The sequence below is a fragment of the Lepisma saccharinum genome, chromosome 15, assembly GCF_977018435.1.
Source record: "Lepisma saccharinum chromosome 15, izLepSacc3.1, whole genome shotgun sequence".
Taxonomy (NCBI): Eukaryota; Metazoa; Arthropoda; class Insecta; order Zygentoma; family Lepismatidae; genus Lepisma; species Lepisma saccharinum.
Window position 1 is genome coordinate 28,623,698 of NC_139243.1, and position 24,722 is coordinate 28,648,419.

At 37.0% G+C, this 24,722-nt stretch overlaps 1 protein-coding gene across 2 annotated transcripts in view; it reads right to left on the reverse strand.

Annotated features, from left to right (window-relative positions):
- The window catches only part of LOC145999438 (glycine receptor subunit beta-type 4-like), a 258,162-nt gene that overhangs the window by 97,026 nt on the left and 136,414 nt on the right, over nt 1–24,722 (reverse strand). For both annotated transcript variants that reach the window (XM_083136400.1, XM_083136399.1), the window contains exon 5: nt 20,535–20,767. In XM_083136400.1, coding sequence (XP_082992526.1) covers nt 20,535–20,767 — 233 coding nt within the window. The remainder of the gene's footprint in view (nt 1–20,534; nt 20,768–24,722) is intronic.

A 24,722-nucleotide genomic window follows, 5' to 3' on the forward strand; every position in this document is an offset into this window, starting at 1 on the left:
ATTTAAATGTTTTAAACATTTGTGTAAAACAAAGCCATGTGTTTTAAATGTTTGAAACAAGTTTAAAACACTTTGTTTTAATCATGCCAACCCTGCTCTTCGGTATGAAACTCTCGTGTCTCGTGTCGCATGTCGCGTTTCTCTTTGGTGTGAATTCTCCTTTACATCCCCGCCAGTTTCATATTACACTATACATTTGTATTAAATATTTAAAGTTTAAAATTTCTTGGAATTTCATAGAAATATCAAAATCGTTTATATATTATCTGCTCATTTGATATTTATATTATATTTCTATGTTATAATTAAATTTATACGGATTTTTTTTTCTTCTAGTACGGTTGCGTACGTTGTGTACGAGTATTTATACAATCTGTTTTTATGTCTTGTGAAAGTTTATCTAGCATATTGTTTTAATATAATTTGTGAAAAGGCTTATTTCACTGTTGCATGTTAGTGGATAAAACTGTTTTTTTGCAATTTTGTTCAATGCTGCCTTCTGTCAGAAGAATATTAAAAGTGTCACCATAATTTTGAGCTCCGGAAATATAATTACATTGTGTCTGGATAAGAGTAGTAGGCCCAAAAAATTTGAGTAAGGGGTGTACTTACCGCTACATTTTTCTATAATTTGTTATCTGACGTTGTCCTAGAACAGTGCGAAGGGAAGGTGGGCGACGCCAGGAATTTTGGATAGGGTGGGCTGAAACTCCATATTGATAGATTAGGGTGGGCAGTATAAATCTAAGAACATATATAGTATATATGTGTATATAAAACGTATGTATCCCCCTCTCTCTTACACTCCCGATTTTCCTCTTACTTCTTTAACCTTTCTTTATCCTGTTTTCCTCATTATTCTTTTTAAATTTATTCTCGCATCTTGTTCCATTTCCTTTCGCTTTGTCTCTGATGGGACACAATTACCGGTATTTCAAGAAGTGTTTACCCATGCGCAGCCATGCATTATAATCACATTCTTTCATGCATGTTAATAAGTAGTGTAATTGATGCTACAACCAGCGCACTTATAGCGTACAAATGATGAGCCCCCCTCAAGCAGATTTGCCTACACTTAAACCTAGCTCAACATGCCCATATGAGTTTTTTGCTCAAGTGTAGCACCCCGTCTAATCCAAGATTTTTGTAAAAATGCCCGAAGCTACAGTGTACAAATGATGAGCCCCCCTCAAGCAGATTTGCCTACACTTAAACCTAGCTCAACATGCCCATATGAGTTTTTTGCTCAAGTGTAGCACCCCGTCTAATCCAAGATTTTTGTAAAAATGCCCGAAGCTACAGTGTACAAATGATGAGCCCCCTCAGATTGATTTGCCTACACTTATAAAAGGCACTTCTGTGAGATTGTTGTCCATAAATTTGTTAAAAATATGCCCCTCTTGATATTGTTTTGGATACACTTGAAATTAAGCCAAAATCCTCATAAAACCCACACCCACACCCACCCACACACATCCACACCCACCCACACCCACACATATTTACTTCCGGTCCACTTCCGGTCCACTTCCGGTCCACTTCCGGTTCACTTCCGGTCCACTTCCGGTTTGCCTACTTCCGGTCCACTTGTGGCCTATTTCTGGTTTATTTATATTGCATCATGTTTTGCAATAAATTATTAGACATGTGTTGTTTTCTGATTGGTTGGTTATGACATAAAGTGATGATGTGTTATATTCTGATTGCCTTATTGTTTCAGATGCTTTCAATGCGGTCTGTGCTTAGGCTATATAAAGAGATTTTGCATTGCATATCAGCCAGTATTGAGAGAGTTGTTGAAGAGTAAGGGTGTGTTGTTACAGTGCTTTTCATACTACAGGCCTGTTTGGTTTAATATATAACATTTATTATTATTCATATTAAATATATTTCTGGTATATTGAACAAAAAGGGCTTATATTTTGTATAAAAAATCTGATATTTGTTGCATCCAGCTTGTTTGTTGTAATCCACTCTAATTTAGAGTCAGGCTTATATCTGTCCCAGCCTGTTATACAAAAATCAATACATAACACTCAGCGCTAGGTCATTGCCTTTCTAGGACATGCATGTCTGTGCAGGCATTTGCGGAAGGTCAGTGTAGATCAATATTTATTCTCTTTTTCCACTTGTAGGCTATTAGCTTTACAACCTGTCATAATAAGCATAGAGTTTTGGTTTAAAACCCAAAAAATTTTATATAATAAACTGAGAATAAAAATTAACAATATTAACATATTAAATATACACAAGAAATAAACAAAGCACACAGCTGAACAAAATATATATATATATTAAGTTCAAAATTTTGAATTGAACCCCAGGAAATCTTATATAATAAACCAACAACAAAAATGCCAAATCAAAAATATTGCAATCAGTGTAATAAAAATATATCCAGCCCCAATTGGGCCAGACACCAAAAGAATTGTGACCCAGGCAAATATAGAACTCCCACTAAAATATGTCCTAAATGCCACAAAATATTTAGCAAGGCATATTTCAATAGACATGTGGGCTCTTGTTCTGCACAGTTATCAACATTGCCCCCTCAACCATCTACATCTGGTCTGAAAAGGAAGCATGAAACACCTGTTAATGCTGGACCAGCAAAGCAGCCACGCTATGAACCCATCCATAGCAGTTTTAACGGCCAATTAAGGGATCACCGTTTTGTATCAGAGCCAAGATGTGGTATTAAGACTTTTTTGAACAGTATAAATCCAGATGTGCAGGCAATTCTAAATGCACAAAATGGCTCTTATAAGCTGTCCCTCAAATTGTTTACACAATATAAGAAGCCAAATGGCACAAAATTTACACAGCCCCACATAACAGAAACTGTACCGGTATATTCAAATGCAAATTCAGACAAAATAATAAGCAGTTTGATAGATCAATTGAATATTAAACACTCTGAATTTGCAGCAAAAGAGTCTGGATGGAGCCTATGCGGATCTTCACACAAGTTATATGTTAATATTTCTGAATTCAGCCCATTACAAGGTTCCACTTATGTGCCATTACCTGCCAATATCAAAAACAAAACAGCCGTGGTTAATATAAAAAATAATGACCAGAAATGCTTTTTGTGGTGTATTTTAGCTGCTTTGTATCCAGTTTCAAAGGATCCTCAGCGAATAACTTTTTATAAACAACATGAAAATAATTTTGATGAAGCAATGGAGGGTTTAGAATATCCAATGCCTGTTCAGAATATTGATAAATTTGAAAAAAAGGCCAGGCACATCAATGGCAAACAATTATCTATTAATGTATTTACTTGTTCTACTGGCCGTGACAATTGCTTGATAGATCCTCTCAGAATCAGTACACTTGATGATGAATCTGCTATTCCGATTGATCTGCTCTTAATTAAAGGGGATGGCACAAATCATTACACTCTGATACATAATCTTGAAGCTTTAGTCAGAACACAACTAGACAAAACTCATAAAATATTCAAGTTGTGCAGAAGATGTTTGTCTGTATTTGATGGTCAAAAAATGGTAAATGGGGTTCGTGAAAAAAAATGCAGAAATTGCTAAAAACAAGTTACTTGAGCATCTGAAATACTGTGGCAACCATAAACCTGTTCATATGGTGATGCCAATGCCAAGTGAAAATGCAAAATTCAAAAAGTTTGAAGCCTTGTTGGAACAACCAGCATATATAGTCTGTGATTTTGAATCAAACCTCAAACCCCTTGCATTCTGCAGCCCAGACCCTGAGGAATCTTCAATTACATCATATCAATTACATGAACCTTCCAGCTTTTATTATGTGGTTGTACAGGGTGGTGTGGTTAGTAAAGAATATTTATACATGGGAACAGATGCCATCAAAGAATTTGCACATAGAATAGAAAATGAGTGCCATGACATAGCATCTAATGTCCTATTAAAATCAAAACCCATGTTGCCTTTAACAGAGAAACAGATTGAAGATTTCAACAATGCAGAAAAATGCCCGGTATGTGATTTTGAATTTTCAGATGCAAATATCAAGGTGAAACACCATTCTCATACAGATGGTAAATTCTTAATGGCCCTGTGTAATAGCTGTAATATTAAGATCCAGAGACCAAAATTTGTCCCGGTATTTTGCCATGGTGCATCCAATTATGATTTTCATCATTTGATCAGGTACGAGGGGTTTGACAAGCAGAATTTAATTATTTTAGCTGAAACTAATGAGAAATATATTGCCATTAGCAAAATAATTAAAGTTAATGGTGTTTCTATTCACTTAAGATTTCTTGATTCATACAGAATTTTATCGGCTAGCCTGGCTACACTGGCCACTCAATTATCTGATGATCAATTCAAAATCACATGTGTTTTGTTTCCAAATCAGGACCTGAAATTAATTAGGCGGAAGGGTGTATATCCATATGATTATGTTACAGATTTTTCTAAATTTGATGAGTGTTCTCTGCCACCACAACAAGAGTTTTACAGCAAAATCAGAGGATCTGGAATCACTGATGAAGATTATCACCATGCCCAGTTGATGTGGAACAATTTAAAATGCCAGACATTTGGTGATTATCACAAGGCATATTTAAAACTTGATGTGACCCTCTTAGCTGATATATTGCAGGCATTCAGAAAATCTTCCATGCAAAATTATAAACTGGATCCAATGTATTTTTACAGTGCTCCGGGCCTAGCATGGTCTGCAATGTTTTTAAACACTAAAATGCAATTGGATCTGATCCAGGATCAGGACATGTATCTGTTTATGGAGCAATGTATAAGAGGAGGCATGGTGCAATGTTCTCAGAGATATGCCAGAGCAAATAACAAATATATTCCTGATTATGATCCAGCACTGCCATCAAATTATATACTGTATGTGGATGTAAACAGCCTGTATGGTTATGCTATGATGAAAAAACTGCCATATGCAGGGCTTGAGTGGGTTGAAAATTTCAATATTGAGGATCTTCAGGACTTTGATGACAGTCACTATGGTCTATTCTTAGAGGTTGATCTGACAATTCCTGATGATTTACACAACACATTTTCTGATCTGCCCCCAATTCCCGAGGTTAAGTGTTCACCTGGCTCTAAACAGAAGAAATTAATGATGACTCTAGAGCCGAGACAGGATTATGTTATATATTACAAAAACCTCCAGTTCCTGATGAATCATGGTGTTCAAGTGACCAAAATTGGAAAAGTTTTGAGGTTCAGGCACTCAAGATGGTTGAAGCCATATATTGATACAAACACAGAGCTTCGAACGTCTGCATTGAGCCAATTTGATAAGACCTTGTTTAAATTGATGGTCCATTCAGTGTATGGCAAAACAATTGAAAATGTCAGAAAACATATTGATGTTAAAATAATTACTGACCCCAGCCGGAGCAAAAAATTGATTGCAAAGCCAAACTTCAATTACAGAAGAATTTATGATGAGAATATGGCACTTTTCAACATGAAAAAAACAAATATTAAGTTTGATAAGCCTATTTATGTAGGGGCTGTGATATTGGAATTGGCCAAATTACACATGTTAAAATTGTATTATGATGTGTTGAAACCTTTATATGGTGATTGTGTAAAATTGATGTACATGGACACAGATAGTTTTGTTCTTGATATTCAAACAGAAGATGTTTATAAAGATATAGCACAGCCTGAATTGTTTAAATATTTTGATACCACTGAACATACAGAGATTCAACACCACAACAAAAAGGTGCCTGGCAAGTTAAAAGATGAGACACTTGGTGATGTTATTGTGGCATTTGCTGGGTTAAGGGCCAAGATGTACAGTTTTGAAACATGTAGTGGCGCTGTTGCCAAAAAGGCCAAGGGCATTGGCAGAGTAATTGTTGACAAAGAGCTTGAATTTGAGGATTACAAAAATTGTCTCAAATCATGTAGCACAATCACAACATCAGAAAATAGAATTCAGAGTGTGGATCACTTATTGACTAGCAATATTGTAAGAAAAGTGGCTCTGGACCCACATGATGATAAGAGATGCATTTTATCATGTGGCATACATACTCTACCATGGGGTCATTGTGATTTGAAAAATAGCAATCAATGCCCAATTACAGAGCATGATTTGAAATAAATAAACATGCCTATGAACTTATTTGGGTTCAAAAAACAGGCTATTATGGACCTGCCAACACCACAACCCTCTTCTGATATGATATCTAAACTAAGTGCTTTGTTAATTATTCATCTGAACAGCATACTTACAGATGTTGATGATGAAACAGGTAAAACATTGTACATATTTAACAATAATTTAAATCATTACCAATTACCTGTAGGTGGTCAATTGCAATTTATAACAACCCCTGAGGGTAATGTCAAGATTTCAGTAGGGAGAAATATTTATAGAATTAAGCACTCAAACATGATTTCTGGCACTGTATATACTGTTTCTGCTGGTGACTGCTTATATATTGAGGTCCCTGGATCATATGACAAGCTTATACCTTTTTTTATAGAATTAAGAATCAGATATTCAATAATAAATAACCACTAAAACAAAAATGCCTAATGATATATTTGGCCATACAAGACATGAAGATCACAGTGATGAGATTCTGATGCTTGATGTCAGAGTCAAGAAATTAAGAAGTGATTTACAAGCTTTACAAACCACACTCAATGCCAGTCTTCAATTAGAAATTACAAATTTACAATCACAATGCATGGACCCTCTTCTTAAAATTGATTCTGAACTCAAAGTGCTGCTTCAGAAATATACTGATCTGCCAACATTGGATAATTTTCAAAGTTTAGAAGAAGCTGTAGCAGCTCTTCAAGCCAAATTTAAGACCCAAGCCACCAACTCTAAGCAATTGAAACAGCAATTGGAAGAGCAGATAAATAATGTCCAGACACAGCTCCAAACAATTGTCAAAAGCATAAAATCACAAGAAGATTTTGATCTAGTGATTTCCACTCTAAAGGAACAGATTCAATCACTCCAAATACCTAATCTGGACCCCTTGAACAATGCCATAGCCGAGGTTAAAGAAAAAATTGAGACACTTGAAAATTTTATGAACAACTTGCCATCTTCTGATGCTTTGAGTGCAATAACTCGGAGTGTTGCCAACATTAAGCTGCAACTTGAAACATATGAAGATTTTGGAAAAATTCAAAGTACCATAACCCATCTTGAGCGTACAATAGCAGCAGTGCAAAGTGATTTGACAAATGTACAAGAATCCCGCCTGCCTGGTATTGTAGACACTTGTCAGTGTCCAGGAACAGATCACAAAGCTTGAAAATCTCAACACTGAATCTGAGCTATCTCATTTTCATCACATGATCGATGATATCCAAACAAAACTTGAAATTTTACAACAATCAACACCCACTCAGGCAGATATAGCCCTGCTCCAAAATGCTATGCAAAATGTAGCTGATGCTTCTGAATTAAATAATGTGAAATTGGCATTTGAATCTTTGCAAAATACTGTATCAAATCTCCCGACATCAAAGGAACTTAAAAATATTAAGAGAGCTGTGAATCGCATATTGAAATCAGAAGATATCAAGAATATCCAGACAGAGATCAAACAACTTACTCAGACAGTGGCTACTCTACCAACTAATCAACATATTAATGAACTGCATGCCCTGTTTGAGGATGTCAGAAGACAGGTCCATGATCTTACTGCTCAAAATTCAAAATTGGCAGTTATTGAAAATTTGCAACAAATTGTAGCTAATATCAAGCAACAGCTAGGGACCATGGAATCCAATCAAGCAAATGCTCTGTCTGTTTTTGCCACCCAGCTTCAAGAGATTGTGCAACAATACAAGAAACTTATTGTGGACATAAAAATCAAGCCAGGCCATGATGATGTTGTTAGAACCATCAATGAGCACCTTGAATCTGTAACAAGCAGATTGCTTACAGCAGAAAAAGAAATAACAGGCATAATCGAGAATCCAAAACATACAGTAGTTCTTGAATTGTACAGCATCCCCAACAAAGAATATGATTCACCATTTACACCAGGTGGCAAAATATATATGCTGTCCCCTGCACAATTTTATTACCAGTTTTTTGTTGGGGGCACACTGAGACCAATCAAGATCAAATATTGGCTTCAACCACAGGCACACCACTACCCCACCTTATCAATAACAAATGCTGACAACAAACCAAAAATCACCAGTGTAGAGTTAGAGGATTTTACAGATCCCAATACATTAGAAACATCTTATGCTGAAGATGATTGCTCTCTGGAATTTAATATACAAATAGGAGACAAACTGTATTTAGAAAATCCTGTAGTATCAGCTGCTGAACACCCCATAGTTGCAATATTCTTGTTTTCATATTATGTCTAGACAAATTATTGTTGATGAATTACACAGACAAGCCAGACATAATTATAAGAGACTGCCAGTAGTCACAAAAGGCATAGATGATTTATGGCAAGGGGACTTGATTGAGATGGCAAGTGGACAGTTGAAAAACTTAGACAAAATCAACAAGGGCTACAAGTATCTACTCACTGTAATAGACACATTTTCAAAATTTGCCTGGGCTGTGCCACTCAAATCCAAGACTGGAAAATGTGTTACATAAGCCATCAGGACAATCATCAATCAGAGTGGAAGATCACCGCGCTATTTGCAAACAGATAATGGCAAAGAATTTTATAATTCTGTTCCAACAATTTATTAAAAGCCATTCAATACAACATTATTCGAGTTACAGTGATCTCAAAGCCTCAATTGTAGAGAGATTCAACAGAACCCTAAAAAATCTTATGTATAAACAATTTACACTTCAAGGTAATTATAAATGGCTTAATATTCTTCCAGAACGTCTACATAAATATAACAACTCTGTTCATTCCACAATCAACATGAAACCCTCTGAAATAACTTCATCTGATGAGCAAGAATTGATCAGGACTGTTTATTATCCTAGATACCAGCCAACAACAAGAAAGGCCAAATACAAGGTGGGTGATCAAGTAAGAATCAGCAAATATAAGCACTTATTCAAAAGAGGCTTTACAAGAAACTGGAGCACTGAATTATTTACAGTGGTTCAAGTTAAACCTGGGACCCTTAACACATATATAATAAAAGATCACCGAGGACAAATTCTCAAAGGCAGATTCTATGAAGAAGAACTCAGCAAAACTAAACAGCCTGACACATATCTCATAGAAAAAATCATCCGCAGAAAAGGCAACAAGTTATTTGTCAAATGGCTAGGTCATCCGGAAAACAGCTGGATCGATGCAGACAAAGTGATAATATGAGCACCTGGGATGTTATAAAGAGGCTGCCAGAACCTGAACAGCAGATTAAGAGAAATGGCAAGTTGCTGCCTGAAAATATTAGATGTCTTATTGTTGGGCCATCGGCTTGTGGTAAAACTACACTAATGATTGATAATTTTTTATTGGCACCCAACTGGTTAGACTGGAAAAATAGGCACTTGTATGTCTTCTCTAAGAGCTTTGAACAATTAAAATATCAGCAGCTGATGAAGCTATATGATGGATTGGATATAGGCACTTTTGAATCAGATGTTAAGCCACTCCATGAATGTCTCGATAATTCTGTTGTTCTGTTTGATGACATTATACTGGATAATCAAAACAAGGTTAGAAATTTCTTTACACAGGGGCGACACAAAAACATTGATTGTTTCTACCTGGCACAGACTTTTTCTAAAATTCCGAAGCAGCTGATCCGAGACAACAGCAATTTTATATGTGTGTTTCATCGCGATCATACCAACCTCAAACACATACATGATGAATATGTAGGTGGGGACTTGAGCTACAATGATTTTTCCAAGTTTTGCAGTAGGTGCTGGAACCAGGACAGTTATGGGTTTGTCACAATTGATATGACAAGAAAACCTAATAGTGGCAAATACAGAAATAAAATCAACAATTTTCTAGACATTGAAACATATATAAATAACCATGAAAAGGCCAATCATTGATGATCTTAAATTAAAAGATTATCTTGTAAAAAGATTTAAGGGATGGAAATCACAGAACCGAGGAATTTATGAACAACACAAACAAACAGAACAGCCTATCATTGATGCTATTAGTGAATTAGGTAAAAATATCAAAACTGTTACAGAGCAAAATCAAAATTTGATCACAGAGCTTGTACCTGTAGCTGCAAGGAACATATTAGATTATCCAATCACCCCACTTTCCAGTATTCATACACCTAGTCCTGTTGCTCCTCGAAGAATTGAAGCTACCCAGGATCCTATTGAATTGGGTCTTCTTGCTCAAAAATATTTAAGCACACCTAAAGACAACAAAGATGAGGTCTTTGGCTTATATGCTGACACAGAGCGTGATGGTAGCATCATACATAGAATTGGCAATTTCAGAGTAACATTTATGGGAGATGATCTGATTGTATATTCAGAATCTCATCTTGGAGAAAGAGGTGGTTTTGTTAAATATCCTGGCACACCTGGATTGTGGGAACTCATGACTCAGAAAAGGCCTGGCAGCAATACAGATCAAGATTATGAGCATTACAAAGAAATATTAATAAAATCAGATGCTCTATACCAGAACAATGATCCCACACAAAAAAGAGTCAAGTCTAGCAGTGGAGCAAAATACAACAACTTAATCAAGCCCATATGGTCACAGATCAAGACTGGCAGTGGAATCAAACAATACAACACCCTGCCTAAAGAATTTGTCTGGGTTGATGATATCAGGAAACTTGTAGATAGGTTATTGGTGATAGCTGGGGAGGAAAATGCTGGCAACCACAATTTTTACAACGAAAAGGTTGGAATTATGGACATGATAAGCACAAAATTGTCTAATTTTATAGTGAATGACACTAAAGGGATTGGATATCTTATAAAAATTATTAATACTCTACCACCTAAATTTTGGAATATTTCTGAGGGCCGGGGGTTGGTTAATGACATTATAAACAAGGTGCCATTTGAACTACACATTCCAGGCTATCAGTATTGTGGTCCAGGCACAAAATTGGACCACAGATTAAACAGAGGTGATCCTGGTATTAATCCCCTAGATGCTGCTTGTAGAGACCATGACATAGCATACAACACACATTCTTATCTTGACAAGAGACATGTTGCAGACAAGAAATTAGAAGAGGCTGCATTTGTAAGCAAAGATGCTTCTTTGAGTGAAAGAATAGCAGCATTGGGAACCACCATAGCTATGAACACCAAACAAAAACTGGGGTGGGGGTTGTGAATATGTATATAATAAACCTACAATGAAGGCCAAGGGTGCTATGTATCAAATACCTTATGCAGGTCTTAAATCTCTTAAAACTATTTATAGTCTTTTAACCAAAAAGCAGCGCAAGAAAAAAGCTCTTGTATTGCCAAGGCCCATGGTATGAAATTGTTGCTTAGTACCCCCCAGTTAAAAAAATTACAGCAATCCAGGAAAAAATCACATGTGGGGGGTTTCATATTTACTATCCCGGCCATCTTAGCAGCACTTGGGGCTGTTGGGAGCTTGGCTGGGGGATCAGCTGCCATAAAAAAACAGTAATAGATGCCAAGAAGAATAAGGCAGAATTAGATGAATTGAAGCGCCATAACCTGGCCATGGAGAAACAAGGCAAAGGTGTTAAGAGAGCCATGAATAAGTTTAAAAAAAACAAGAGCCGCTTACAAACCAAGATATTGAAGCTTTAATCAACCAACTGGGCATCAAAAATTTTAGAGGAGTGTACATGCTTGATTCTTTACCAGAACAACCACTCAACAAAGAGTGTGGCATTGTTAATTTGGATAAGTACAAAAATCAGGGCACACACTGGATCTGTTATCTTAAATATTTAAACAATGAGGCATTTGTGTTTGATTCATTTGGAGGTGTTCCACCTGAAAATTTAGTACAATATCTAAAATCAGCTAATCTTTATTACAATAATGCCCGTGTTCAAAATTTCAAAGATGTTAATTGTGGACATTTGTTTTTATCTGTTCTTAGATATATGTCTCAAATAAATAAACCATCAATTGAAAATTTTCAAAAAGCCTTGTGGTATCTGAAACATCATGGGGGTATTCCATCTCACCAGCCAAAATTCAATATTGAAACTCAAATTACATGATGATATAGTGTATCCCAAAACAATAGCTCTCAGAGCATTTTATGGCATGTACTTGATCCCTAATATTACACACCACAACAACAAAATTGCAGTAGGGGATCAAAAAATTGTCATCACTCCAGGGCAGTATAATCTGTCCACTCTAAATGCTCAATTACCCAGAGGTATAGTATTAACTCAAAATTCTGTCACTCACAGAGTAGAGATTGTATCTGCTACAGAAGCAGTGGGTCTGGGTACTATAGGAGAGCTGTTAGGCTTTGAGAACAACACAAAACTTGAACCAGCCATCAAACACACTGCTATTAATATACCTAAATTCTTAGCCATAGAGACTCTGAATATTCACTGTAATGTGGCCGAGGGTATGATCACCAAATCAAATGGCATAGGCAATCACAAACAAACTGGCATCATTGCAACATTTAAACCTAATTCTGAATTTATGGAGCCCATCATCTACACTCCATCCCCAACATTATATTTTCCTGTGTGCCATAATAGAATAGATTACATTGAGTTGATGGTCACTAATGAAAAATAAGAATTAGTTGATTTTGCTGGAGCCACAACAACTGCAATCATAGAGATTAATATTTAAATAAAAATACATACAAAAAAAATGGAAAATATTGAGAGTTATGAGCTACAATCATTCCCCCCAAACAGGAGGACATTTGCAAATTTAAATCAACCCAACACAGAGATTGAGGTTGATCTTGATGTAGGGGATGGCTTTATACACCCCCACGAGCAGATCTATACATCAAATTTGATGTTGTAAAGCTCGATGGAACAGATTATCCGGCAAATTCAAATATAAGATTGGTGGACAATTTTGTGCCGCATCTGTTCTCTGAAATTGAGATCAGAAAGCATGGTGTTGTTATAAACAGAGTGGATTATCCCGGCATTACCTCCACAGCTTTGGCCACACTAAAATTATCCAAAACCGAGGCTTCTTACTACAAAATAGGTGGATTTGAGGCTGGTGATAAAATATTATCCAAGAGCCACACAGTGCTGTTTCCTATGCGCCTGTTGCCAGGATTCTTCTCAGATTACAAAGATATTATGTGGAAGGGTGGTTTAAGAATTACATTTAGAAGAGCTGCCAATGATAATAATGCCTTGATGAGGTACAGCACATTAAACTCTACAGGGGAAGCTCCGCCCAATACCCTACCTGATGAAGGCAAATGCATTATTCAGACTATGGAGCTAAGAATCCCGGTTGTTGAATATGAAGCCAGTTATGCTCTTAAATACAAAGCAGATATAATAAAAAATCCACAGATTCCTTTAGAATTTTGTACATATCAATGTGTACAGAAGCCTGCAACTGGTACTTATTATGAGTTTGATGCTACAAATTCATTCTCCAGTATACAATATGACATGCCGGATTTTGTGGTGGTACTGTTTCAGACTGGAAGACACAATAATCAGGAAAAAAATTCAAGTAGATTTGATAACTGCAACATCAAGAACATATATCTTAAAAATGGCAGAAATGAGGTATTTCCTAGAGAAAATTATAATTTAGACATTTCCAAGGATGATTTTCTTAAATTATATGAAGCATTTACAGCATACAAAAGGGTCACTACTGGCAATACTGACATGTATTACACACCAGAAGAATTCAAAGCACAGAGACCCATGTTTGTCATCAACACTTCAAAAAGGAAACAAGTTGTGGTTTATGACAGGACAAACATTAAAATTATCTGTGAATTTCACAATACACTCCCTGATGACACTATATGTAGTGTTATTCTCATAGGTGAAAAATCATATGCTTATGATGTAAGAAATGAGAGAGTCACAGAGCAATTCTAGAAGAATTACATTGTTTTAGTACTAGATATGCAAGTTGAGGCTAGTGCCCAATTGAACTTAAACCAGAAGTAAATATGGGTGGGTGTGTGTGTGTGTGTGTGTGTGTGTATGTGTGTGAGGGGTGTGTGTGGGTGTGTATGTGGGTGGGAGTGGGTGAGGGGGGCTTAGTTTTAGGTGTGGGCAAAAAAAATATCAAGAGGGGCATATTTTTAACAAATTTATGGACAACAATCTGACAGAAGTGCCTTTTGTAAGTGTGGACAAATCAATCTGAGGGGGCTCATCATTTCTCAGGAACTTCCCGAGGGCATTTTTACAAAAATCTTTGATTAGACGGGGTTCCACACTTGAGCAAAAAGCTCATATGGGCATGTTGAACTTGTTTTAAGTGTAGGCAAATCTGCCTGAGGGGGGTTCATCATTTCTCGTCCTGGTTGTATAGTCAATTACACTACTTTAATACAGTGAAATAAATGTGAATTAGGTTTAAGCTTGTGTTGCAAATACAAGGCACATACTTGATTTTATGTATTCGGCGACAGTGATAGAAAGTGCGATGGTAGACAATCGTGAAGTTTCTTCTAATTTAAATGCACGTTCCTGAGGATAGTATTTTCATCTATGAGTTTCTGACTGAAAGAGATTTGTTACTCCTTGGGGGTCACTTTTCTTAGCTTACAAGGTTTGTACAAGTGACAAAATTATATGAATGTTTGTAGTAGCAGCGATTGGGTGCCAATATTTGAGGGGGAAGGACAATATACTTTTTCTTGGTAGAAAAGGTTTAGCATTAATAGGCCATAGTGCGGGGGCGAAAAGTGGCAAAATGTGGCGCGGGGAACTGCATCCCCACTTACTGCTCCTCCTAATCGCCGCCATTGAATGTTTGGATTAAAAGGAACGTCTTATTAGGAATGATTTAAAACACACACGGAAAATCAATTCTTTGTTCATTGTCCATGAAACGCTATTTTAACAAATTACCACTCGTAGATAATGAACAAGTAAGATTGAAAATCCTTTCAGAATTGAAGAGCTAAGTTGCTATTCGTTTTCTGTACCGCCATGTTACTAGTGCGGGAGACGCAATACACGTATGCTCACGTGAACATATTTTTTGAGGTAACAAAATTATTTAGGACAAAGAATTCATCGAATTTGATCACCATACCAGTAATAATTGATCTATTTTCATAGATGACTTGGGTTGTATGGCGTGACCATTTCGAACACACTAGAATGTCAACCTCTATCCTGTGCAGAATACCCTGGAATTTTTTTCTTTCAGGGCAACGAGTCCCTGGGGTCTTTAACCGCTGTCAAAGTAATAATTTATGAGGGTTTGTATTTTGAGTGTCAGCATGTGTTTGTTTTCGACCCTTGGTCACTTTCATCTAATCACCATTGAACCTTGTCGTCGTCATTATCAAAATTAGCAGAAAAATTACTTAAAATAAAACATATCAACCACAACTTACTCTTCCAAAAATGGAGTTTCATTGGTTCATACCTCTTAGAAAGTTGAGGTGGTAGTTTCAATTGCACACCGTTTCATTAGTGGATCAATGTAGCTAATTCCGTGAACAATGACGTTGTTTTCCGAAAGTCGCAAATATTTGTTTCACCCTCTAAAATGGACGCATCTTCTGTGGTGATAAAATGGCACGTTTGGTGCGAGTTCTTTCTGTAATTTTTCCCCAATGGCATGAAGAGGTCCTGGGTTCGATTCCCCCTTCCACTACCCCCCTCCCCTCCTCTGGTGGAAGCACAATGTACACTGGTTCGGACTACACGCTAAACTGTAGGTTTAATCCCGATTAGCCTATCTGAGCATAAAAGCGGGCTTGAGAACAAACTAACAAAATCGTCTTCTGGATACTTCGTGACATGACTTGCTTTCTTTACTTCAGCTGCATCTACAGATTCTGTTGACATTTTCTGCTGATTCATGTCGCAAAATTTGTGTGGAACGAGGATTTCTAAATAGGATAAGCCACTTATTGGCAATTGAATAATGATGTAGCTTTTTCCATACATAACTGGTTTATTAAAATTTATTCACTTCGGTATTGTAGTGATTATTGTTATTCTTTCTTATCAGTAGAATGAATAAAAAGTTGATATTTCACATACCGTATTGATATTGGAGATAACAGGTATATAAAAATTGTAATGAAATAAAGAAAGGACACTTTTTGAATTTCAATGCAGAGCTACGAGGGTCACTATTTATATTTTGAGCCTAACAATGAAAAAACAGGAATTTGGCATTGAAAATTGCTTTATTGTTTTTCGAAGTATTCTCCTTTATGGTCAATACACTTTTGCATTCGTTCGAACCATTTGTCAAAGCAGTTTTTCCAATCTTCTTGAGACACCTCCATAATATGGTTTTTGAACGCATCAACGACGTCTTCCGCCGACGAAAATCGTTGTCCACGCAATTTATCCTTGACAGAACAAGAAGAAGTCATTGGGTGCCAAATCAGGACTGTACGGCGGATGACCCATCAATTCGATTTTTTGACTGTTCATAAAGTCGGTTGTTAGACGAGATGTGTGACAGCTGGCATAGTCTTGATGAAGAATGATCCGACGGCGTTTGTTTGTTTTCCGTATTTGACCGAAGACCTCTGGCAAACAAATTGTTGTGTACCATTTAGAGTTGACCGTTCTACGTTCCTCTAAAGGCACAGTTGCCACATGACCAGTTTTCCCGAAAAAACAGGCGACCATTTGTTTCGATGTTCTTCGAGCGCGAACAACTTTTGTTGGATTGGGTTCATTTTGAAACACCCATACAGTCGACTGCTGTTTACGTTCCGGCTCATATGCATATATCCATGATTCGTCACCTGTTACAATCTTATATACGTCTTTTGAAGCACCACGATTGTATTTATTGAGCATTTGCTTGCACCAATTGACGCGAGCGTCTTTTTGAGTTTTTGTCAAATTGTGTGGGATCCAACGAGAACATACCTTTCTCACAGCTAAATGATCATGTAATATTTTATATATGCTGGTGGAACTAATGCCTATAGTTGCCTCAATCTCACAGTATGTCACATGACGATCTTGCAGTATTAGGTTTTGCACAGCATCAATGTTTTCTTGAACAACAACTGATTTTGGACGACCTTCGCGAATCTCGTCGGTGAGCGAATGGCGGCCACGATTAAATTCGTTATACCAGCGTTTCAAAGTGGCAGAGGATGGGACTTCATCGCCAAAGTGGAAGTAAGTTGATCGATGCACTCTTGTCTTGATAATCCACGTCGAAAATCGTAAAAAATCATCGCACGAAAATGTTCACGAGTTAATTCCATTTTATTGTTGTCGCGCAATCTCCAAGGCAACATAAACAACACAAATGAAGCTATTGACAAAACATTTGAAGTACGTTATGGTCAATAATGCCAGATGATTCCGTGCAAACGTCAAATCGCGCCTAACTTCAATCAGTGTTGCCAAGGCTCAAAATATAAATAGTGACCCTCGTAATTAAAACTATATTTTACTCTGTAGCATACTTATACCCGAAGGTTTATGGCTGCACCAACACAAGCCTTCCTTCCATCTGTCCCTAATTGGGGCAAGATCAATCCAATTTTTCCCATCCTTTCCGATTTCTTTTAGGTCCATCTCAACGTTATCCCCCCATCCTCGTCTTGGCCTTCCTACTGGTCTCTTACCATCAGGTTTCCCAACAAGAATCCTGTAAATTATTCTTTCTTCTGCCATTCGTTGTCATATGGCCTGCCCATCTAAGTCTTCTTGATAAAATTATTCTAATAATAATTAAAATATCGAAATAATTTATTGTGTTGCTGGAGGAAGTAACGCTAAGATGATGTTTTTATTTGTTTATTTGGAGATTATTTTTAACCATACCCAGGCCGGGATTTATATACGCATGTGGAGGCCCGGAGATGCAGACCTCAAGTTCACCCTAAATTCTGATCTAATCTTCATCACACCCTGCATAATTTTGAGCCTCCTAAGCCTACTATCTGCTTTTAATCATGGAAGTATTCATTTGATCACAGTTTTTGTTTCAATAGCTCTAACAATTACTTTCACTTTCTAATGACAAAATTGGATTTTATGGGTTGTTAATATTTGAACATTTCTAGCATTGATAATATTCACAAGTAAAATATACATGTTATGAATACCAGAATACACTTATCTATTGAATCATTCATATATCTACAAGTATATGTACTTATTGAATTTGATTGGGTGGGCAATCGGGTGGGCACAGGAATATTTGTGCCCACCCCTGTCGCCGTCCCTGGAAGGTTACAGTTTCAATAAAACCTTTACCCGGAAAAGGATACGTCACTGTTCAACTTTAACCCTAGATTAGACGAGGGGGGGGGGGGTCTGTCAGGCCCATCACCTCTATTTTTTTTAGATTTTTTGACTGTGACATTTTTAAAATAAAAAATTAAAATAAATTACATTGTTTTCTAAGGTGTTCTAAATATTTCTGCATTACTTTTGTTTATAAAAACATAAATGTATTGTTAAGAAACAAAATGCACTTGTTAGGCCTATCAGGCGCCATCTTTGAGTGCCTGCTATTCAACACACTCATGCCAATGACAGTGTACAATTGTTTGATAATGATGGTAATTGTTATTAATTTAATTAATATACAACTCCACCTCTATAAACAAAAAGGCATTAATGAAAAATTACATTTACTTTTTGTGAATTTTAGTGAATTCTAAAAAAAAATGTGTGCAACATTCACGCAATAATCAGTTATTATTTTTTATTAATGATGGGAATTTTTGTAATTATTATAATAAATAAATAACTGCACATATGTAATCAATAAAGGAAGCAGTGATTTCATAACAAAATTGTTTCTTGATTTTTAGTGACATAAGAAAGTATGAGCCTGTTAGGCTTTACCCTCATGTAAGTATGTTTCTCGTACGACATCTACGGTTTAGTGCAGCTTCTCTCAAATACTAATTTACTATAGTTCAAACAGATTTCTTCATTTTTACAGAAGAAACTACTTACCGTAATAAGTTCCTGTAGTATTGTCTAACATCGGGAAGTGTTTTGTGTGATGTGGGAATGTATCATAGCGGAAAATTCATGCTCCGACAGAGAATAGCTTTTGGTTCTTACACCTTCGTACATCATCACGCGTCGTGATTGTGTTTTGTTCGTGTTCATTTGGTATCCAGTGTTGCGAACTGTCTGTGTTTGTAACGACAGTTAGAAACATCACGTGTCGTGGATGCGTGGTGGAATTCGTACTGGGTGTGGAAGATCCAGTGGATTTTTTAAATTTAATTGAACACGGGATCGTGAAGAAATGAAAGGAATGTCCAAAATGTGGCAGTGAATGTAAGCTACTCGTTAGAAGGAATAGGCTATTGCCTAATATGACGTGTCGTGGATGCGTGGTGAAATTCAGGTAAGTTTTCCGTATCCTGGAAACGGATTTCTTCAAATTTGAAAGTTTGGGACTCATTTGGGGGCAGGTGACTCCCGCCAATTTTTATCATGCCTTTAACAGGGACTCTATAGAGAAAGCCGGAGCGGAGACGGGGCCGCGGTAGCGGTTGGGGACGGTAGGTCAATTACCCGAGGGGTGGAGGCCGGAATCGGTGGGAAATTTGGACTCAAAAATTTCAAACGAAAATAATGTTTTACTTTAAATTTCCTACCGATTCCGGGACGGATAGCCACAGAAACCATTCACGGATAGCGCCACGAAACGCTTCAATTTTCTTCGTAAAAAAATGCGAAAAAGTTTTTTTTAAAAATTACATCAGATGAGCTTTGTTCACGGGCATTACTTGGGTTCCGAAGTTTGAAACACTGCATAACGAACGAAAATCGACAAAAGACAAGCACGACGCGCGATTATGTAGGAAGGTGTACGCGCCATATTGTGTCTGAAGCAAGCGAGAAGACTACGAGAAAGGAGTACTCGTAATGTGAAAAATTGCAATTACTTTCATCAAAAAAACGTCAATACATCTTAAGTAATGTTCCGCGAAGCAGATAGGTAAGAACGAATGTCAAAAATTGACGAAACGAAGGAATTATAGGTGTTTGAACTATAGTAAATTTTTACTTAAGTTTGGTTGTAAGTCTGCTTTATGTATAGATAGTCTAATCGGACTAGACTAGCGTTGAAAGTAGGACCCGAATCATTATGTGTGTGTGAGGGGTGTAAGGGATGGCCCTTCCACGTAAAACACTCAATTGTCATCCTGACTTCCACTTAGTAAACCCTGAATTGAATTTTGCAGACTAACGAGGCCCTGGCGTCTGGACCTACGGCCAGTTAAATCCTTGTCCTGTGTCTTGTCCTTATATGTGATGAGTGCCCCTTTACAGCCTCAGCTGTAAACCCAAATAAGAATATTTTGGTTCTCCTACATTACAGTTATGTTATTTAGTTTAGGTAAGGGGCTGGACCCCCTAAAATGTTACGGGCGGAAAATACCATTCCCGCGAGCGTTGAAGGCAGTGTTGCCAACTTGAAGAAAGTTGAACGGATAATTTTTGACTTACCCTCGTATATGAAAGATTTGCTTGAGCTTTACTTACCCTATTTTGTAGACCAGCGTCTTGTTCTGATGCAGGACGGTCCTCCTCACCAGCTTCATCCCCTTCATCACAACCAGCTCCTTCATGGGGACAAACACAATGTCGGGCTTCCACAGCTCGTCACTCTGCAGAGGCGACACGAACGCCAGATTGGTGGTGTTGTACACGTGGTCGTTCAACCGGAGACGGTGGTCCCGCCACGTGGTTGTCAGGAAGGCGTCAATTGTTATCTCCTGCGTGTCATCAAAAATGAGAAATTAGTGAATAAATAATATAATTCACTTTAATGTCATCAATGAGGCCTGAATTTATGCATTTGCATCTTTTTAGGAAAACCCTGTACATTTCTCATTGATGTGTTCTTTTATTTTCATTTATGTTCTGTCCTGGATATCTCTGGAGCAAGCGAAGGAAAACAAGTCTCTGCGCAAGTAGTGACGCAAGAGTACACGTGAGAGGGAATGGGATTGCGTAGAGGGGGAAGCGACTGCAGTTACCAGCCTTTGCAGCAGTGTGTACTGCTTCGCTCCACCCACTCGATTCTCCCCCTTTCTGCAGCTATGCGCGGCGTTGCTTGTAACGTGTTGTAAGAGCGATGAAGTGAATCTGTCATTTGTAGTCCCGCTTTACGTCATCCCATTACATTATGTGAAAATTTCCCATCCGGAAATTTCGGATTCATAAAATTTCCTTAGAGGTTATTTTCCTCATTGCTATTTATATCGATAGGTGTCTCGACAGTCACCTTTCACTTTTCCTCCTTCGCACGCAACGGAAAAATTTCCAACAAAGTCAGTGTTGCCACATGAAGGGAAATTTCCCTTTTTGAAGGGAAATTTGGAGCTAATTTTAAGTGAAAAGGGAAAAGGGAAATTCGATGAAAAGTAGCGAATTTTCAAAGAAATTTAAAGACAAACTCAACATTAATTATATTAAACATTATAAGACATTCCAGTTTTGAAAATGAGAACTTATTTTTTTATTTTGTCGTAAACTTTGTTCTTTGAGGAAGGGTGTAATTTGGGTTGATCCACATCTGGCTACCGTTTGGGGCCGGAGGTCATTGACCATTCACCCTTATGTCCCGGCTTTGGGAGTGGGAGTCTGAGGGTATTGTTTATGTAAAGCTTTCCGCGGTTCTCTGAATTTTGCACAATAAAGTTATCTTTGTGGCAAATTATTTTTACTTCAGTCCTCAATGGACATTGGGTTATAAGTCGTGTACGAGTGTTTTGTGGAAGGCTGTGACAATCTTGGACTACGGAAGAACAAGGGAAGCAAAGGAAACGATGTGCAACTCCAGAATATATTAGAAAACGTCGTGGAGAATTATCGGAAGATAAAACATCGCGGAAACAAGTTAAAAAATTCCATGCGGAGTGGCAAGAAGTGATATGATATGATTTATTTCCATCCACTTGATCATATAAGTACAAATAGCACTATGATATGGGATAGGTCAATTACATGAATAATTTTGAGTACAAAGGAATTGACACAAACTTATGCATATTAAAAAGTATAAAGGAGTATAGAATAACATAAACAATAGAAGAAAAATCAAATGTTATGTCTATTAATGAAAAATATGATCTAAGTACTCCTCTAAGTACGTTTTTTACTGTTATTTTAAATTTGGTTGGATTATGATTCTTGAATTCCTCTGGCAGCTTGTTATAGAGTTTTACACCTTGAAATCCTAGATCACTATGTGTTTTGGATTTGCTGACAGTAGAAAGGTGGAGGGAGTTATGCATACGAGTGCTGTACTTGTGTAAGTCCAGATTTTTTGTGAAGATTTTAGAATCTGTATGAATAAAGTACAATGTTTCTAATATGTACAAACATGGAAGAGGTAATATTTGAAATTCATTGAAAATTTGTTTTGTTGGGTGTGAGAGGGATACATTCTTCATTATTTTTAATATGCGTTTTTACCAAATAAAAATTTTCTGCATTTTGGGTGAACTGCCATAAAAAGATATACCATATATAAGTACTGGTTCAATCTGTCCAAAATATACTGTCCTTAAATCATTCAAAGTTAAAACATTTCTCAAAATTCTCATCATGTAGCAGAGCCTGCTTAACTTTTAAGTTAAATGAGTAATTTGCATGTCCCAAGACAGGTTTGTGTCTATCCATACTCCTAAGAATTTTATTGCATTGCTTTCTTTGACGACTTCATTGTTAATAATTACATTGAAGTTTTTTGTTTGTTTTACTGGATTATAATTTATTAAAACTGTTTTATTAACATTCAGCAAAAGCTTGTTATTGTCTAGCCAGGTGTTTAGTTGGGTCGTTGTTGAAACGGAATTCTTTTGAAGTTGCTCATATTCCAGGCTTTTTACTATGATATTTGTATCATCTGCAAAAAGTATTGTTTGAGACTCTTATAAGGTTTCTGGAAGATCATTTATGTGGAGTAAAAATAAAACTGGTCCTAGAATTGAACCTTGCGGTACACCTGTATTGAGGAACAATTGGTCTGATTTGATTTCGTTAATATCTACATACTGACATCCGTCTTTTTAATAAGACGTGAACCATTTTTTTGCTAAACCTCTGATTCCATAATGGTCCATTTTATCTAGTAAAATGTCATGCTGAACCAAATCAAATGATTTGGAAAAATCTAAAAATAATCCATAGACATGAATTATTTTGTCTCTCGATTTTAGTATGTTATTTGTAAATTCGAAAATAGCTTCTGATATTGATTTACTTTTTTGGTATCCAAATTGATGTTTGGATAAAATTTCGTATTTTTCTGAGAAAGTTACTAATCTGTTTAGATCGGAAAGTTTCCTGCATGATTTCCGAAGTTTTCTGTTGAGTTTGCGCCGTGCCTCACAACTTGAAACACATTTTCCTCACAATGTACGTTTGTTGAGTTCGCCCTTCGTATCCGCAACGCCTCCTAGAAGTTATGCAAAATTCGAATTTATCATTAGTTTTTACCCATATTATGTGTAAAAACTGTACTTTGTGACTACATAACATAATTTTGATGTCATTTTTAAATATTATAAAGCAAAAAAATGATAAATTTGTACTTATAATTGGAGTGGAATAGTATCGTCCAGTACTATTTAATCAATATTTGAACAATTTTTGATCGTTACAATTTCAAGCATCGGTATAAGTAACGGTGGGAATAGGTAAGAATTTCATATCAGTCCAAAGTGTTGCTACAGCTGTTAACTCTTACGGCTGGCGCTCTACACGCTGGCAACGAAAGTAGGGAGATGGGAAGCGACCAATCCAGAGCGATAAGAAACGCAGCAGCGTGTGGAAAGAGGTGCGCGTAGTACTTCCTCCCGCCACGTCGTAACTCTCTACGCCACCGCTGTTGTCTGTTTGGTCTGCGGCGTGCTCCCCACTTCCCTTGCCAATATGTAGAGCGCTCGCCGTAAGAATACACAAGAGCTACAGCCAGCCTGAAACCAAATCTATACAGACATTTTAGAGTAACTTTTTATGAAAGACTTGTATTGTTGAAATCAGAGCAATATTTTCTGACTTCATGTATGATTTCCACACATGGCCATAGTCTGTTAACATACCGTCGTCTAGTAAATTATCACCGAGTAGATTCCTAATTATAGAAGAGTTTACAGTAGTCTTGTTGGGAAACCTGATGGTGAGAGATAACTAGGAAGACGAAGATGGAAGGATAACTTTGAGATGGACCTGAAGGAAATCGGTAAAGATGGAGAACATTGAATTGATCTTGCCCAAGATAGGGACAGGTGGAAAGCTTGTGTTGCTTCAACCATAAACCTTAGGGTTTGAGATGAGAGTTAGTTAGTTAGTTAGATTCCTAACTTGCTTCCATAACTGAAATGTGCGTCTTTACTGTCTATCCGTGGATTTTCCCCCTCATTAACAACCCATTCTTTTTTATATAATTTTTCCATCTAACTGACAAATACATCGCTTTGATGTTTCCCCGCAACGTAATTCCATAATGGGATAAAAATGGGGTTGCAATACGAAATAAAGCTAGAAGCGGAATTTCAATAGTTTTGGTGAACTACATGGTACTCTAACGAACGCATTCGCTATTGGTAACCGATTGTTAATTAGTGGCCATCCCGCATTTATCGTCCATCTCTGGGTTTGTTGTGTTTCGAAAGGCACCGACGACATATTGATTGAGGTCATTTGTATTGGATGTTTCGG